The sequence below is a fragment of the Cornus florida genome, unplaced genomic scaffold (genome assembly GCF_030987335.1).
Source record: "Cornus florida cultivar Cherokee Brave unplaced genomic scaffold, ASM3098733v1 CherokeeBrave_3.0.0_Hap2_Chr04, whole genome shotgun sequence".
Taxonomy (NCBI): Eukaryota; Viridiplantae; Streptophyta; class Magnoliopsida; order Cornales; family Cornaceae; genus Cornus; species Cornus florida.
The window spans coordinates 41,002,230-41,020,122 of NW_026775574.1; the positions used below are offsets into that span (position 1 = coordinate 41,002,230).

At 34.4% G+C, this 17,893-nt stretch overlaps 1 protein-coding gene across 1 annotated transcript; it reads left to right on the forward strand.

Annotated features, from left to right (window-relative positions):
- Positions 1-16,910: 16,910 nt before the first annotated feature.
- On the forward strand, positions 16,911-17,519 carry LOC132304927 (uncharacterized). Its single transcript, XM_059802626.1, has 2 exons — positions 16,911-17,333; positions 17,442-17,519. The coding sequence occupies exons 1-2, from the start codon at positions 16,911-16,913 to the stop codon at positions 17,517-17,519; spliced, it is 501 nt and encodes a 166-aa protein (XP_059658609.1).
- Positions 17,520-17,893: the final 374 nt, after the last annotated feature.

Genomic DNA, 17,893 nt, shown 5'->3' on the forward strand with positions numbered 1-17,893 from the left:
GTTAGTTCATGGGAGCTCCTAGAATGCCACATTGGGTTGTTGTTCTTTGGATTATCCGATATCTCAAGTAAACTCCAGGTTTTGGGTTACTATATAAATCAAATGGTCATCTCAGGGTGGAAGGTTTTACAGATGCTGACTGAGCTGGTTCTCCTTCAGACAGGAGATCTACTACAGGCTACTGCACATTTGTAGGAGGAAATCTTGTTACATGGAAAAGTAAAAAGCAAACGGTGGTAGCTCGATCTAGTACTGAAGCTGAGTACAGGGCAATGGCCCATACCACTAGTGAGTTGACTTGGATACAACATTTTCTAAAAGAACTTGGGTTGACAGTTGAAACTCCTACTCCATTGTTCTGTGATAATCAATCAGCTATTCACATTGCATTAAATCCTGTGTTTTATGAGAGGACCAAACATATTGAAGTTGATTGTCACTTCATTCGAGAAAAAATATTAAGTGGGAGCATCTCTACTCCATTTGTGAAGTCTGAAGATCAATTAGCTGATATGTTTACCAAAGCATTGGGTCATAATCGGTTAAGGACTACTGTTCCAAGCTGGGATTATTTGATTTATACTCTCTAGCTTGAGGGGGAGTGTTAGAATATTTTGGGTCATTATATAATTGCATATTGTTGGTAGGGTCATTGTGTAATTAGCTGAGTCTTGTATCTTTATATAAGCCACTGTAGGCTTAGGGTTTTATACATATGAGATACACATTTTCTGTAGCCACCATAATCTTTCTCTCTCTCTCTCTCTCATCAGTTTGAACAAACCCTAAATTAGAAGATGAAAGATTGTATATGGTATATTCAGGAAGTTGTAAAAAGTTCTTGCTCTGTGATGGTGCTTCCAAGTACTAATCTGGGAGCAAGGAAGCAAATACTGTGCTTTCAGATTAATAGAATAAGTTAATGCTTTTAGATAGAGATTCTCTCTTTCTCTCTCTCTCTATCTATCTATCTCTATCTCTCTCTCACTACTTTACCATCATGAATACATCATCAGTGTTAGCAGTGTAGTGTCTGGTAGTTACCAACTCCATCACCAACAGCTTTTGTGCTGCTACCGTTCCATTATCACCAACATCATTCCTGCCTACCCCCCACTGTAGTAGTAATTACTTATTTCAAATCACGATCTTGCCTTCCACCACCACTATTGTTGCCTTGTCTTAGCACTAGTGTTGTCCCTGACAATGCCACTGCCATCACCACCATCTCTCCGTCAATGCTAACATCCACACTGCCTATTTTGCTGCAAGGCCAATGTTTCTTCTACCATAAACACCCACATTGCCATCATTGTTTACATCATGCCATATATGCCTCAATAATTTGATAAGGTAGTGTCATTTAGCAGAACAGTTTAACAAATTGCGCATGAATTTTGGTTTGTAGCAAAAATGGAGGGAGGATACAAAAAAAATGGAAAGGTAATAGATTGCTTCTTTTTTCTCTTCAAAACATAGTTGGAAGAAAGCCTACTTAGCATGGGAACTAAATTACCTTGTTTTCATGCTTGAAGGATTAAACCTCAACCTCTCTATTTATGCATTATTTCCTGAATTTAGTTAAGGTGCTGGTCTTGTTTAATATTTCTGTCAAGTGTTGCTACAAGTTGAGCTGAGATCTTAGAACCTATCACAACCACCATCTGCAGCCCATTTCTCTCGCTCCCTTGTTTTGAGTTTCCTTGGGTTAAAGAAGTTTCTTCTTTAGTAAGGGCAATTTATAAGTTCTCATGTGAACTAGTTTTACTTGGATTTACACTTCTTAAGAATTCATGCTACTGCTTTTCAAATTTATGTATATGTTTAATAACAATAAGTTGTTTTTATTTATTTTTAATAAAAGTTCGGACTGAAACCCAAGGATATGATAGAGAGTTGTGTAAGGCCAGTGATCTAGACCTTGGTGGGGGTGGGGGTGGGTGGGCGGGGGGTGGAAAACCCAAACGGGTAAATCCAGGGAACCAAGTGCAGGCAAACCAAATATACTATGAGAAAGAAGCTTAGAACCTAGGTTACAGTTTCCCTAAACCTTAAAAACTCCTAGTTACCTGCTTGGCACAGATTGATCCACATCTTTTGTCAGAAGTCTAGGCACATGATCCACTTGTCAGCAGACTTCACTCGACACAAATCTACTTCTCCATAGTGAATCAATGATCCAGTCTCAGCCACTAATTGTCCAATTCAATATTTGATTATGCATTGTTGAACTCTTCAGTTGTTGCACACAACAGTAAATGTTAAGTTTGTTAACACACTTGTTGTAAATAGTAAAATAGAAGTGAAGAGAAAAATCAAATAAGAACACATATATATATATTACGTGGTTCAGCCACTAGGGCCTACATCCACGGCACAAAGAGCCCAAAGGGCTACATCACTTTTATAATACTCTCTTAATTCATATACAATACAATGGTGGAAGCTCCTTTATATAGGAGAAGAAATTATGAGAATGGAAAGAATTAGAAAATAGGAAATAAGAAGGATTTTCCTTCACTGATTCCTCTAGTAACACAAAATCTTCAATAATAGGAAACAACATCAATTACTGAATGATTTTCCTCCGATGCTAAGGTAGCTAAGGGAATACTCCAAAATAGGGGTTTGAACTTAGGAAGAGAAATTTGGCTCTGATACCATGTTGTAAAGCATAAAACGGAAGCGAAGAGATAAATAAAATAAGTAGAACACACAGATTTATTACGTGGTTCAGCCACTAGGGCCTACATCCACGGCACAAAGAGCCCAAAGGGCTACATCACTTTTATAATACTCTCTTAATTCATATACAATATACAATGGTGGAAGCTCCTTTATATAGGAGAAGAAATTGTGAGAATGGAAAGAATTAGAAAATAGGAAATAAGGAGGATTTTCCTCCACTGATTCCTCTAGTAACACCAAATCTTCAATAATAGGAAACAACATCAATTACTGAAAGATTTTCCTTCACTAATTTCTCCATTAAATCTTCAATAACACTAAATCACACTCACCAATTCTAAGAAGTATGAATGCAAAATAAAAAATATGATGCAGTTCTAAACTAAAAATAATGTTCTCCTAATATGCATGAGTTGTATTAGTATGGTATATTTATAGGAAAAATAGAAGTATAGAGAGAATAAGGTTGCTATGTTTTAATAATTAAAGGAAACTGAATTTACGCACAGCTCAATCGACCGAAGAGTTTTGAATCAATCAATCAAACACCAATGGCCCTCGATCAATTAACAAAAATCCAACCAAAATTTCAGCCATTCAAATCAATAAACAAAAATCCAACCAAAATTTTCCAATTATGAACCCACAAATCTCACGATCTTCAAACTTTGATAGAATAAAAATCTACAAGACAGATTTAAAGTTCAATATATTTATAATCTTATTGTAATATATTCAATGAATCATGTGCACTAAATATGTTTAACTTAACACAAATATATATGATGTCTAATATGTTTTCAGAAACAAAAATAAAATTTATTCGAAAGTTTAAAAGTTTCATGAATTTATTTACTATATTTTTCATTATTCTTTCTTTCTTTTTCGTGACGGCTTTCACACTAGTCGGCAGCCAACTATTTTAAGATATTCATTACGTACTTTTAGTCTTGGTAGGTTCGAACATATTCCACAGGCAGCCATTTTCAAGAAAAATACGCATGTTCTTCTTCTTTTTTTTTTTTTTTCATTCTGACTGCTTCACATCACACATTTATATATATATATATATATATATTTCTTTTTCTGCTCAGCACATATCTAGAGACTTCAAACATTGAGCAAATATCTATTCAAGTTAAAGTTCATATCTTAGACATATGTACATATATATGTGTGAGTTAGTGTGCGTGTGAATGTTTCATTGTATCAACCATGATTTAAAATCTCATCATGATTTTCATAACCAAAAATAAGGCATGATAAAACTAATTCTAAATATAGACAAACTACAATAAGAATTAAATTCATCAGCATATAGTTTTAGGGTTTAAGAAATTTCTGTTTAATCAAGGATTCAAGGCTATGTTCCTTTCTCTAATTGACTTTTGACTAGTTATAGAGGATTTGTGGCATATAATTCGTTCCCATGTATTCTAGAATTTCATTTTATTTTACAAGTGAATTGGTTATGAATTTTGACTGGTTATAATGGTCTTGTGGGCATCTTATTGGTGCCCACCATTCTATTTGAACCAATGTGAGTTTCCAAGTCCTTAAAATTGTAAGATGTGCCGCTCAGCCGATTTGAACCCAAAACCAAGGGCGTGGTAAGTGCTTTATTGACCAGCGGAGCGCTCAGCAATTAGTGTTGAGATAGTAATTTGTTTTAATTTGTACAAAACTGGGATACAAATTTCTTAACTTTCTAAAACTAGTAATAATTAAAGAATAACAATGAATAAGTTATGCCAACAAGTGATATATTTATCTATAAATTATATACATGTAAGTATATATGTTTAGTAGGCACTCTGGTGGCACTATGGACCCTAGGTATTTTCAAATTTGACACTCTCACGCTCCCATTCTCGCTCTACATTTTGAGCACTTTGCTCTGAACTAAAATTTGTGTCCTTCGGCCAACCCATTACACATCTTGTTAGCTATCTATTTCCTTTCTGAGCTACCCTGCTCTTATCCGATTTCTATCCATTGGATCTCCTATCCTATGTGTATCACCTCCTGGATCAAAGAAACCCTCATTAACAGATTTATACCATTCCTATAATCAGTATATTGTGCTGATTTCTTGTTCACCTTTGCAATGCAGTTAGACTCATTTGTTGGTGGATGATCCTTAGCGTATGTAATTCCAAGCATAAAGCAGTTCCAGTTTACTCTCATAGGCACGAGTATAATTCCATTTGTTTTTAATGAAAATTTGAAAATGATAACAAGAGGTGTCGCTTTATTTATGAATGGGAAGTTTATTGGAACTCTTGTTGGAATTAGTTTTTAAGATTGAATTGAATTGATTTTGTAAATTTAATTGTTATTTAATCTTGAATAGGGCATTTTCGGAAGAAACCTTCAGCCCAGCTTCAAAAAATTCCATTTTGGCACTACACTATCAAATTGAGCTGCCGGTACCCACAAACCTAAGGAACCAACACCAATAAAAGGTAGGAAGTTGTTGGCCACTAATTAAAGGATCACTCAACTGTAAAACATATAGTTTGTCTATTTAAATGACATTCATAGGAGCTATCTCATGAATTACACTATGTTCCATTTTTATTTATTTATTTGTTTTTTGACTCGAACAAATTCTTCATTGATTCTTAAGTATACTAGTAGCTCAACTCAGTCGAGGTTCAATATCCATCTTCAAATTCAAGTTTAGCCAATGAATTGAACCTTCTTCCCATGTTTTGAGACTTAGCAGATTCTCTGCATACTGTTTGAGTCCAATACCCAGTGATATATGACTGGGAATTGGAATCATATCAGCTCGTCCCGGTCCCTAGGAACTCAATCCAAGTGCCAACTTTGCTTAAGTGTCCTTTTATAGTTAAAGTGTCAACTTGGACAAGTCAACACAGTATAGCCCGGTATTGTTCTGACTCAGCTTATTCGGCACCTTAACTCTAGAAGCGCATTTTTGCTTCATCTTTTCCATATCTCTCTCTCACACAGCCTCCTACCCATTCTAAATACAGGAAAAAGCTTAGATTTTCAACTTAGATCTTGAACAAGTCCACCAACTTCCACTTCAATTTTGTAGGACAAATATATGTATGCTATATTGCCTAAATTGTTTTTTATTTTGTACTTCTTGTGCATATCATATTTAAGACATTAAATACATTACGCTACTACATCTAGACTCATACTCAATGAAAACTCCAAATTAGTATGTATAAACTTCCACTAGTGGCTTAAAATACATTTTATAGAAAAACTCCAATTAAATCACCTTTAAATAAATAATCCGCTGCAAATCATCAAAAACCCATATTTATTAGATTTTGGAGTTAAAAATTCTGTATTGGCTTGTTTAGGCCATATTGTGCGAGGTTGAGAAAATTTTATGACTGCAGTTTCTGATACCATTACGTAATAACTGTCACGTCCATGCCCCTTACTCTGCAATTGTGTCTGCATCTGCGGCCGCATCCGTGACTTAAAACCTTGCTGTTTCCAGATGTTTAGCATGTTATCTAGTTTACATATTTTACATTTATGTTGATTCAAGTGTAAATTCATGTGAGGGTATCTCAAAGTTTTGGATTTTCTTTCTTTTTCTTTACCATCATAAATCAGGACAAAGCTAGTGGATATGTGCACAAATGCACGTCATTTTATTAAATTTGAAGATAAAAGTGCAGAACTGAGAGAAGGAAACTAGCTACTTGTACATTCCATTATATATACAGCTAAATTAGAAAGAGTAAACTGTAAAAGAAAGTATTAATTATTTTAAAAAATAAGGCTTCCATGAAGTTTCACCATGTAATATTATGAATTTTTACTTAAAAGTGCTAGTTGATGAAATATTTGTTGACTAAAAGTGGTGATACATTTATAGATTTTATGTACTTAATCTGACAACTTACTAGTTGATTTCATTTTTCATGACTACAATTGGTGATCATCTACAGATTTTATGTACCTAATTAGGCTAATTTAACAAGAATCAGTTGAGAAAAGCGCTTAAGATTGTAGTTTAAACTGCATTTCCCGTGCACATACCAAAATTATGGGAAACATGGATATAGTTGTGAAGTTGGGGTTTTTAATTGAAATGCTTATCACATGGTCATATTCAGTTTAAAACATTTACTATAATTAGTCAATATGCCACATGCATTGCTTTTAAAAATTTAGTTCGTAAATTGCTACTCTAAATGAAAAGATCCAAAAAAATTACAAATATAAATATGTACTGGTTTTAAAATCTGCCAATACGTTTACATAATGTCTAATGCATAACTGTATACATGGCTTTGCTGTCATTATGGACAGCTTTGTTAGTGAGAATCAATATCATGACCTTAATGGTTGATATAGACCATTATATTCATAAATAACTTGTTATGGTAATGGGGGCCAGTGCTAGGTTCAATGATAAAAGATTAGGTCAACAACTACCAGTACGTGGGTTTGAGTGTGAGAACAATTACTTTGTACAAAAAAATATGAAATGTTTTGTTTGTCTTTGGTCTTTCCTCCCAACGCCCTTGTTGGTGGGACCAACGCAATGGGCTTTATAACTTATTACGGTATATGTAGTGTGTGATGTTGTGGCCCGAATTTGGTTCCGGGTTGATGGCCCGTTGATTGCTTCGGGGGTTTAGGGCAGTGGTCCCAGGGAAAAATTTTGGCCTGTTTTTTGCTTGCAGGTTGTGGACCTTGTTTAGTATTCTCTTGTAGCACAATATATAAGGGCGCTTAGGGTTTGGAGTGGGACAAGGAGAGACACCAAAAATCGCAGAAAAGAGAGTGAGAGTGAGAGCTGGGTTTGGGGGCTGAAAATTCTAATCTCCTGATTTTTACATAGTGAAACCTTCTGCCAGATTTTCACTGTGGACGTAGATACAACTTGTGTCGAACCACGCTCAATCTATGTGTTTTGTTTATTTTTCTATCGTGTCTAGTAATTTGTTCTTGGGTTCACTGCGTTTGTCGTAACATAGTGCTTAACAAATCTTTTTAGAATATGAAGATTTTAGAGTTATCTCAAAACTTTTCCACACCTCATTTTCCTTTTATTTTTGTTTTTTCTCACTTAATCTGTAATTCTTAAATTAGAAAACTGTACTTTTCAATCAAAGTTATGTTTGGAGATCAAAACGGTAAGAAATAAGATCAATGGGTTAAGAGTTTGGGGGTCCAAAGATTGCATCTTTTTATTGAGCTAGGTACTGTATCATGTCCAGTTTTGCAGCTTTTTCCATGCTTGGATGTTTTATTATATTTACTATTTTTGAATTTTAATGTTATTCTTCACATGGAAAGTAGTGAAGAGGCCAAAAAAAAGAAAAATATTGTTGTGACTACAAAAAGTATGCTTTATAACAAATAAATTTATATATTTATATAAGCATAACATTAATTTATATTTAGGTGTCAAGAGATAAATTTATATCGGTTTAAGCATTATAATACCACATTCTGGTGGTAAAACAAGCATGTAAGTTGTTGATGCAAAAATATGCGTGACTCGGAACGACGACTTTTCCTACAAAACAAAGGGATGACGCCACTTCGTATGGCACTGGTGTAGTGCCGGCCAAGGACGCTCCAACGATCTCTCGAGGAATTTAGGAGCGGTGTATTTAATGTCAGTGAAAGTATTTTTTGTGACTAGTAGTATTCACATGGAAAGTAGTGAAGAGGCCAAAAAAAGAAAAATATTATCGTGACTACAAAAAGTATGTCTTATAAACAAATACCGACTTTAGGTGTCAAGAGATAAATTTATTTCGGTTTAAGCATTATAATACCACATTCTGGTGATAAAACAAGCATGCAAGTTGTTGATGTGAAAATCTGCGTGACTCGGATAGGCGACGTTTCCAGCAAAACAAGGATGACATCACTTCGTATGGCACTGGTGTAATTCAGGAGTGGTGTATTTAATGTCAGTGAAAGTATTTTTCGTGACTAGTACTAGTCACACGGAAAGTAGTGAAGAGGCCAAAAAAAGAAAAATGTTGTCGTGACTACAAAAAGTATGTTTTATAGCAAATACTGACTTTAGGTGTCAAGAGATAAATTTATATCGGTTTAAGCATTATAATACCACATTCTGGTGGTAACAAGCATGTAAGTTGTTGGTGCGAAAATCTGCATGACTCGAAATGGTGGCGTTTCCTGCAAAACAAAGGGGTAACGTCACTTCATATGGCACTGGTGTAGTGCCGGCCGAGGACGCTCCGACGATCTCTGGAAGAATTCAGGAGCGGTGTATTTAATGTCAATGAAAGTATTTTTCACGTACCTCATTATTTGTCAGACATTGTATTTGTTGTTGTTCTCGTGATCAGGTTGGTTGCACCAATGTTGATCGGGAAGATTTGGATTTATCTCTCTAATAGATCTCCAGATGGATCGTCATCTTTACTCACCAAACTAACTGACAGAGTCGTTGTCATCTTCATCTCCTGGATGCTGGGATTTGAAACGTATTCCATGATTATCTTGGTTGGTCAACATAGCTCGTCAACATCAATTATTTTCTCCTCATCATAAGTTATTATTAGTATTATTTTTTTTTTAAGTTTAAGCCTTTATAAACATTTCTATGATGATGATTTTTATAGCAAACTGGGTTCAAAACATGCTAATTTTTCTTGTAAAATTTCAATAATGTGTAAGTCTTTCTAAATTTTGAAAGTCATTTGGATTAGGCTTATAGCTTGCATTAGTTCAAGTTGTTATGCGATTTTCAGAAAATAAAATAAACTTTATTTTTCTCCTTATTTATTTATTTTTTTTTTGTCCAAGTGAAATTAAAACTTTGATTTTGTCCATTACTCAAATCTGCTGGGCAAATGTGACACTCAATTTCAGTTAATTGAGCTTAAATTAGTTTGGTTGCAATTCTATTGGTTTTGGCTTGAAGGTAAATGGAAATGTGTTAATTTGTTGTAATGTTTTTTCGTGCTTGATTGTTTCTGAAATGCTTTATATGCTTCTCCTACTTTTGGTGAATTTCCTGCCTAATCTTGTTCTGGCTCTACTACTTTTAGGTTGAAGAAAGACTCCGCTTAAGTTATTATAGGGAGTGCAAGAAGCTAAAAGAATTAGATGATAGAGGCGCTGAGAACAGTAAGATTGATACTACTCATGCTTTAATCAGAAGGTTGCTCCCAAAAACTAATGTTGCTGTCTCATCAGTTGCTGCGATATCAAAGAGGATACACAAGTTAAGAGACAAAGAATTGCAGCCCCAACTGAATGAATTGGTTCACGGGTATGAAATTGTAAATTTGTAATTGTTTTAATTTTTTCTGATTATTTAAAATCCATCATTGTTTAAATTTGCATTGGTTATGGAAACTAAATACTGCCCCACTTCTTTTGTTCAAAAAGAACAAAGATTGCTTATAAAAAAAGTGTACTACAGTGAAACTGTAGAGCATGAACCCTAGTTTTCTAGTAAGAATATGGTCATATATTTGATTGTTTTCAAACTGATGAAAGACTTGTTTGTATAATGATTTCTACTTATCTTTAAAAAAAAAAAATAGGTGGAGGATTCTGTAGCTATATGAGAAATTGCACTGAACTGTCAACTGATATGAGCTGGGCAATACTCAGTTCATGCACAATGACTATGGCTTGAAACCATAGTGTTGAACAATCAATTTGGGTTTATGCTAAGGAGGACAACATTGGAAGCAATTTATTTACTAAGAAGATTAATAGGAAGATAAATGTAGAGAAAGATATATCTCCTCATTTTTATAAAAGTTTGGAGAAAACCTAAAATAGGGTCTCTTGAGATATATTACGGTGGATTTTAGAAATGAAAGCAGCTAACAAATAAATATAGTGACATGCTAAAGAACTGTAAATATAATAACAAAAATGTGGGAAAATTAAGTGAATTTAAAAAATAATATTTTGGCTTCTGTTATGGAATACGGATGATATAAAAATATACATCCAGGATGAGATTCCATGTTATATGCTATTTGCTAACGATTTTGTTTTTATTGATGGAACTAGAGCAGGGATAAGGGCTAAATTAGAGGTCTGAAGAGAAACTCTAAATTTAAGAGGGTTTAAGATAAGTAGGAGTAGCAGAATATATGGAAATAGCTTTAGTAAAATCAGAAATAGGATTAGGGATGTTGTTTAGATACAAGATCAAGAGATACCAAAAAGTGAATATTTTTTTTTCCTAGACTCAATTATGCGCAAAGGAGAAACTGAAAACAATGTTAACTATAGCTAAAGTAGGATGGACTAAATAGAGTGCTTTTTGCTTAAGTATGTGGTTGGTGTATACCTCTAAAATTTCATTGTAAATGTTATAAAACAGATATTTAACCAGCCCTACTTTATGGGAATGAATGTTGACCGGCAAAAAACAACATATTCCTAAACTAGTGTTGCAGAACTGCAGATCTTGAGATTGATGTGTGGCAAAACAAAAAATAGAATTAGAAAGACCACATTGGAGATAAAATGAATGAAAACCAATTAAGATGGTTAGCCATTTGTAGGGATGACCAAGAGCTGGGTAATGCGAGGGGAAGGGGAAAGGGAAGGGGAAGATGAAAATTGACATGACTAGGAATCATATGATTGCATGTGGTTTAACTGGGTACGGCTTTAGATAGAAAGTTATGGCAAAATAGGATTCATATAGCCTACCCCAAATAGTTAGGAAAGGGCTTTGTTGAATTAAGTTATCAGTTCATATGAACCAGCAGTTCAATTGGCATGTCCGTTGTATATCAGTCAAAACACCAACAAAATAATTAAGAAAATTAGAGATAGTTGGCAGGGGTGTTTAATGGTCCATTGCTGCCTACTTGCTCTTTACCATGAACATAAAGGAGATCATTGCTCTTCTGCTTCTTTTTCCTCCATGGCTGTGCTTGCAATTACCATCGCTGTTATTCATATTTCTTGAAATTGCTCATTGGTTAATGTATGGCTGTCTAGTTTTCAGTAGGTAGTGAAGTCTGCACCTATCAGCAATTCTTTGCTTCTTGCGTTTAATAATTGAATGCCCTGCTTCTGCCTTTTGATATATATATTTTTTTCTCTACGTCAAGCATCATTACTACCCACCATTACTTGCTTTTTGCTGAGCTGTTTCACAGCTGAATAATTTGTGTTTGATCAGATCAATTCACTGCACTTCAATTTTACAATGATCTTTAATTGTTTTTACTTCGCTTTATCACCATCAACTTTACTATAGATAGGTTTACATCATTAACTGGATTTTATCTGTTCTATTTGGTTCTTACGCATACCACTTGTTTTTGTCTCCTTCCAATGCATCTAGCAAGTTTCTAGGGTATCATGCATCAGCTTTTGTTACTCAATCCATTCAGCTCTTTTTTTGCCATAAACTTGACTTGGTTTCCTTAGTATCCTTTTCTCTTTCCATTCATGACTTTATTTATTCCACTTCCATATTCTGTTGAACTACAATTGTAAACAACTTAAATTCCTTCTAAAACTACTTATCACCTTGGTAAGCTTTTGTTGTGGTCTAACTGCCCTACTTTTCTTTCTTTGTCATTTGTGTAATATAATTTGATCTTTGTTATCATGCATTAATACTACTTTTGAACCCATTGATTTAATTTTCGTTTCTTTTTTCCCCTGGTTCCTTAAGCCGTTTGCAACATGCCACTGCTAGAAACTTTTTGCCACTCTTAACTTCTTTATAGAACATATTATATGGCAAGTTCTAATTTTTGGTAGCAAAAAGGGCATTAATGCCTGGTTAGTGGCGAAACCAATACTTATTTCCATATCAGAATGTCACCTTAGAAAAAAAAAGTAGAAAACTTAAAGTTTACAATAATAAAGGAAATTCTGAATAAATGATGTGGAATTTGATTATATTTTTTGCAATAGTTTGATTTTAATACGCTGAACTTCTATAAATAGAAAAGATTCCCTATAGTCATGTAATCAGTAAACAAGAACATCAACTCATCAATGTATTAATCGTCGTGTCATCATCATCATCACAATCCTTGTCTTATTCCCATATGAATGGGGTTGGCAACATGAATTTTCTCTCTCCAAGTTCTTCTATTACATGCCAATTCACCTACTATATTTAACATTCTTAAATCATTTTTAAATGACCTTGTTCCATGTTATTTTTGGCCTCCCTCTCTGTCTATTTCCTTCTTGTTGAAAGAAAAATAAAAGTTGAAGAGAGATATTAAAATATGAAAAATACAAGAATATACGTGGTTCAGCCACTAGGGCTTACATCCATGACACAAAGCCCAAAGGGCTACATCTCTTTCATTCCATTCTCTCTTAGTTTTGTTTACAATTACCACCTCCATTTATACGTGAATTGGGGAAGACGTGTAATAAAGTAATTACGCAGAAAGTCAAATATAAATTTGGCAACAACTTGTTGCCCAAGTATAGCAACTTAGCTTTGTGACAAGGAGTGATTTAAGGGCTTAAATCACTCGTATAATTATTCTCTAACACCCCTCCTCAAGTTGGTACAAAGAGATTTAACTCAAGTGTCCAACTTGAAATTAAATATGAAGTTGTCGAGAGTCTGAGACGAGTTGATCCAGAGATCCAAGATGAGACGAGTTGATCCGAAGATCTGAGACGAGTAGAGTATAGAGTAGGGTATGGTAAACCTACTCTGATACCATGTTGAAAGAAAAATAAAAGTTGAAGAGAGAAACTAAAACATGAAGAACACAAGGATATACATGGTTCAACTAATTTTGACAGTGTTGTCGTTAGTTTTAGATGACACTTGATACAACTTTTTCTGAATCATTATTTCTTTTAATAACTATTTATATCCCCATGTACCTCCTGGTATTAGTTACATTAGCAGGACCCAGGTTTGCAAATTTCATACAAAATAGAGTCTATTATATTGAAATTTATCTTCTTCTTTTTTTTCTTTTTTTTTTTTTTTTTTTGATAAGTAAAAATATATTAGAAGTGTTCAAAAGGGGAACGCATCCCAAGAATAAATGGAGGCCGGATAAAAAAGAAAAAAGAAAAAAGAAAAAAGAGGGATCCTAAGGACCCAAGGAGCCCAAAAAATCAACAATCTCCTCAATGGATGTACAATTTCTCCCATCCCCCAACAAAACAAAGAACTAACAATGCAGAATTTTAAAGTTCCTGTGGGAGATTCCTCCCCATCAAAAGGTCGAAGAGAGAAATTGATATACATGCATATATCATTAAACATGCTAGGGTTTGTGGTACGAAAAATAAAAGTCGAAGAGAGAAATTAAACGTGAAAAACATGAGAATATAACGTAGTTCGACCACTACGGCCTACATCCACAGCACACAAAGCCTAAAGGCTTTATCTTTTTAATTATATTCTCTCTTCATTTTCTTTACTGTGACCACCTCTATTTATAGGTGAAGAATACAAGTGATAAATACAGAAAATACATTGATGGAGGATTAAAATCAATTTCATAAATCAATCCTATCAATATTCTATCAAGGGTTAAATCACTTCTACGATATTCTCCCAATAATCCCCCTCAAGTTGGTACAGAGATTTTAACTCAAGTGTCGAACTCGTAACTAAATACAAAGTTGTGTTGAGAGTTCAAGATGAGTAGATGTGGAGATCCGAGATAACTAGATCCAAACATCCGGGACAAGTTGATTCTGAGATCCGAGTTAAGTTGATCCGGAGATCCGAGATGAGTAGATTCGAAGATTTGAGATGAGTAGATCCAAAGATCCAAGATGAGTAAATTTGATCACAAAATTCAAGCTAGATAGAGGAGAATGAAATGAGTCTATAGTAGGGTATGATAAACCTCCTCTGATACCATGTTAAGAAAAATAAAAATTGAACATCAGCAACACAAGAATATAACGTGGTTTGGCCACTACGACCTACATCCATGGCTTACTTTTTTTAAAAAAAAATTATGGCATACAAAGCCCAAAGGGCTGTAACTCTTTCATTATATTTTGTCTTAATTTTCTTTACAATGACACCCCTATATATAGGTGAAAGAATAAAAGTGATAAATATGGAAAATACTTTGATGGAGGTTTCCTAAAATCAATCCCATAAATCATTCCTATCAATATTCTATCAGGACTTAAATCACTCATGTGATATTCCCCCAACAAACTTGCATGTTCTGATCTATAAAAGTGTGATATAATTCAATACATTGTTTCCATTTCAAAAATCCTAAAAGAACTAGGACAAGGGAGTTTGATCAATCAGAAGATTACTTGAATCTCACTAGACTGGGTTCTGCAGAGTAGTAGTTTCCAAATGTGATTCGAACTCCAAACACTCTAATCTTTTTTAGCCTCCAAAGTTATAAAAACATGAAACACTAGGTATATTATTAGCAGATATGATAGTCACGATTTATGAAATGACTTACCATATTAGTAGATATTTGATTATGTTATAAAATATGCCATAGAATATGGTATATAATATGCTGTGATTTGATTTAGATTTGTTTTAATTTCCTTTCTCGTAATATGAGCATGTGCTCTTTTAATCTATAAATACTAGAGCTGTGAATGAGTAATTTGTCTCATTCAAACCTTTTATATATTTCTCCTCTTTCTTCTATATTGTATTTCTTCTTGGTATCAGAGCCAGGGTGGTCCGATTGCAATGAGGGCATTGCGAGTTCGGCACCACCCATTCGGGAATGGTCTAAGGTGACATTGCCCATTCGGGAGGTGTCGGGTTTGGCAAGGTGGTTCGACCTCAGTGAGGGTGTTGCGAGTTTGGCACCACCTATTCAGAAATGGTCTGAGGATACATAGTTGTTTCTTTTTTATGGTCTGAGGAGACATCATAGTTGTCGAAGGCGTCGAAGGCATGCCCCTCAGGTGCAAGGTGGCCATCATGTCGCCTTTAAGGACTTAAGGCGATTGGCTTTAAGTGGACACGCACCTCTGCTACAAAGGCCCAAGGCCACAGGCGCATAAAAGGCGCGCCTGCTTCAAATAGGTTTTTTTTTTTTTTGCTTGTTTGTTATTATTTTTGTTTGCTATTGTTTATTATTATTATTTTTGGTAACTATTTGATTATTATTACTTTACCAAACTTACAAAACAAAAAGAAAAGAAAAGAAAACCAAAATAGCAAAAGGAAAGAGACTGAGGCTAGGGCTTGCGAACCGCAGCGAACGTGAAGGCCAAGCAATCTCGGATTTGCCGGATTTGCCGACTCACGGTATGTTCTTCTTCTCTTCTTCTTCTCTCCTTCTTCTCTCTCTTCTTCTTCTCTTGGCATCTTTTTCTCTCTCTTCTTCTTCTTTTCTTCTTTTCTTCTTCTTCTCTCGGCTCTAGGCTCTCTCGAGTCTCGGCAAAATTCTTATTCTTTTCTTCTTCTTCTTTGCTTCTTCTTCGCTCGGCTCTCTCGAGTCTCGGCAGAATTTTTTTCTTTTCTCTCTCTTCTTTTCTCTCTCTTCTTTTCTCTCTCTTTTTTGGTTCCCAGTTTTGGGTGTGTAATTGTGTATGCCTTTGGACTTTTGCTTTGTATTTCATAAGGACACATTTAATAGATATATTGATGGCACCGCACACGTGTTTGTAGCCAAACAAATTTTAAAAAATTATAAATCAATTGAACATTATTTTTCTTACCATATTAGTTTTGTTATATGTTTTGACATTATTTTTCTTAACATTATTTTTCTTACCATATTACCATATTTTTCTTACCAAAAAAAAAATTGCAGTCATTGAGAAAAACTGGTTGACTAGAGAATATAAGTGCTTCACTACATATATCAATTTATAAAATTCAAGTGTTCATTGAAATTATTGAATCACTAAAAATTAAATAAATTCAATCAAATTGCAATATTCAGATGGTTTTTTTTTTTCATAGTTGTGTAGTTGAATTACAATTTAAATATATATATATAAAAGTTGAGATCGAAATAATTTCTATATATTAATAAATAATATTCTGCTTTCTGCATCAACACTGCTTTCTGCTTTCTGCATCAACATGGAGTCATAGACAAATAGATGTTTTTTTGCTTTTTGCAGGATATAATATTCTGCTTTTTGCATTTTGCATTTTGTCAAAGCTCTATATTTTTTTTTTTAAAAATTGAAATGGTAATATTGCTTTGAAGCTCTGTATTTTTTTTTGTTAGAGTTGCAGACACTGATTACATGATGCTATTATTTTGTTATCTTGAATTTGAATGTAGTTTGTACTTTAAAAGATGCCTAGTGATGGTTCAAGAAAGGATCCGGCATGGAATTACTCACATTTGGAGAATCCAAATGATACAAATGCCGTCACTTGTAACTTTTGTGCAAAAGTTACAAAAGGAGATATTTATCGGGCTAAGCAACACTTAGCTGGAGGGTATAGAAATGTGAGTGCATGCACAAGATGCCTATCTAGTGTTAGAGAAGAAATCAAAGAGTACATGAGTAAGAAAAAGGAAGAAAAAGATCAAATGAATTTGTTACCTAATGATGACATTAATTTCATTGATGGAGAGGATGAGGATGACGTTGTGGAAGTTACCAATTGGGGAAAAAGGGTAGCTAGTGCAGGTAGTGCTAGTGTCAATTCCTCAAAGAGGCAAAAGCAAAAGGCACCGATTGATTTATATTTCACTCCCAGACCGGAAATTGTGGTACAAAAAGAAAGGAGGGGGGAAAACAGACAACCATTAATGATGTATGCAATAAAGAGTTGAGAGGAAGAGCGTGTGCTACTTTTGCAAGGTGGATGCATGATGCAGGAATTGCATTCAATGTTGTTAAGTATGATAGCTTTGCCGAGGTTGTTGAAGCATTTGGACAATATGGTCCTGGCATGAAACCACCTAGTTATCATGAGGTGAGAGTTCCTTTGCTTAGGAAGGAATTGGAAAATACCAACGCTTCGATGAATGACTATAGAGAGGAGTGGTTAAAATTTGGATACTCATTAATGGCAGATGGGTGGACAGACAAGAGAGGGAGAACATTGCTTAATTTCCTAGTAAATAGTCCAAGGGGAACCATGTTTATTGAATCGATAGATACTTCTTCTTTTTCAAAGGATGGTGAAAAGATGTTTGACTTACTTAATAAATTTGTGAACCGCATTGGAGTAGCAAATGTCGTCCAAGTTGTCACAGATAGTGAATCAAGCAATAAGTATGCCGGTAAGAATGTTCAATGTTTTATATACTTTTAGAGTTTACATTCT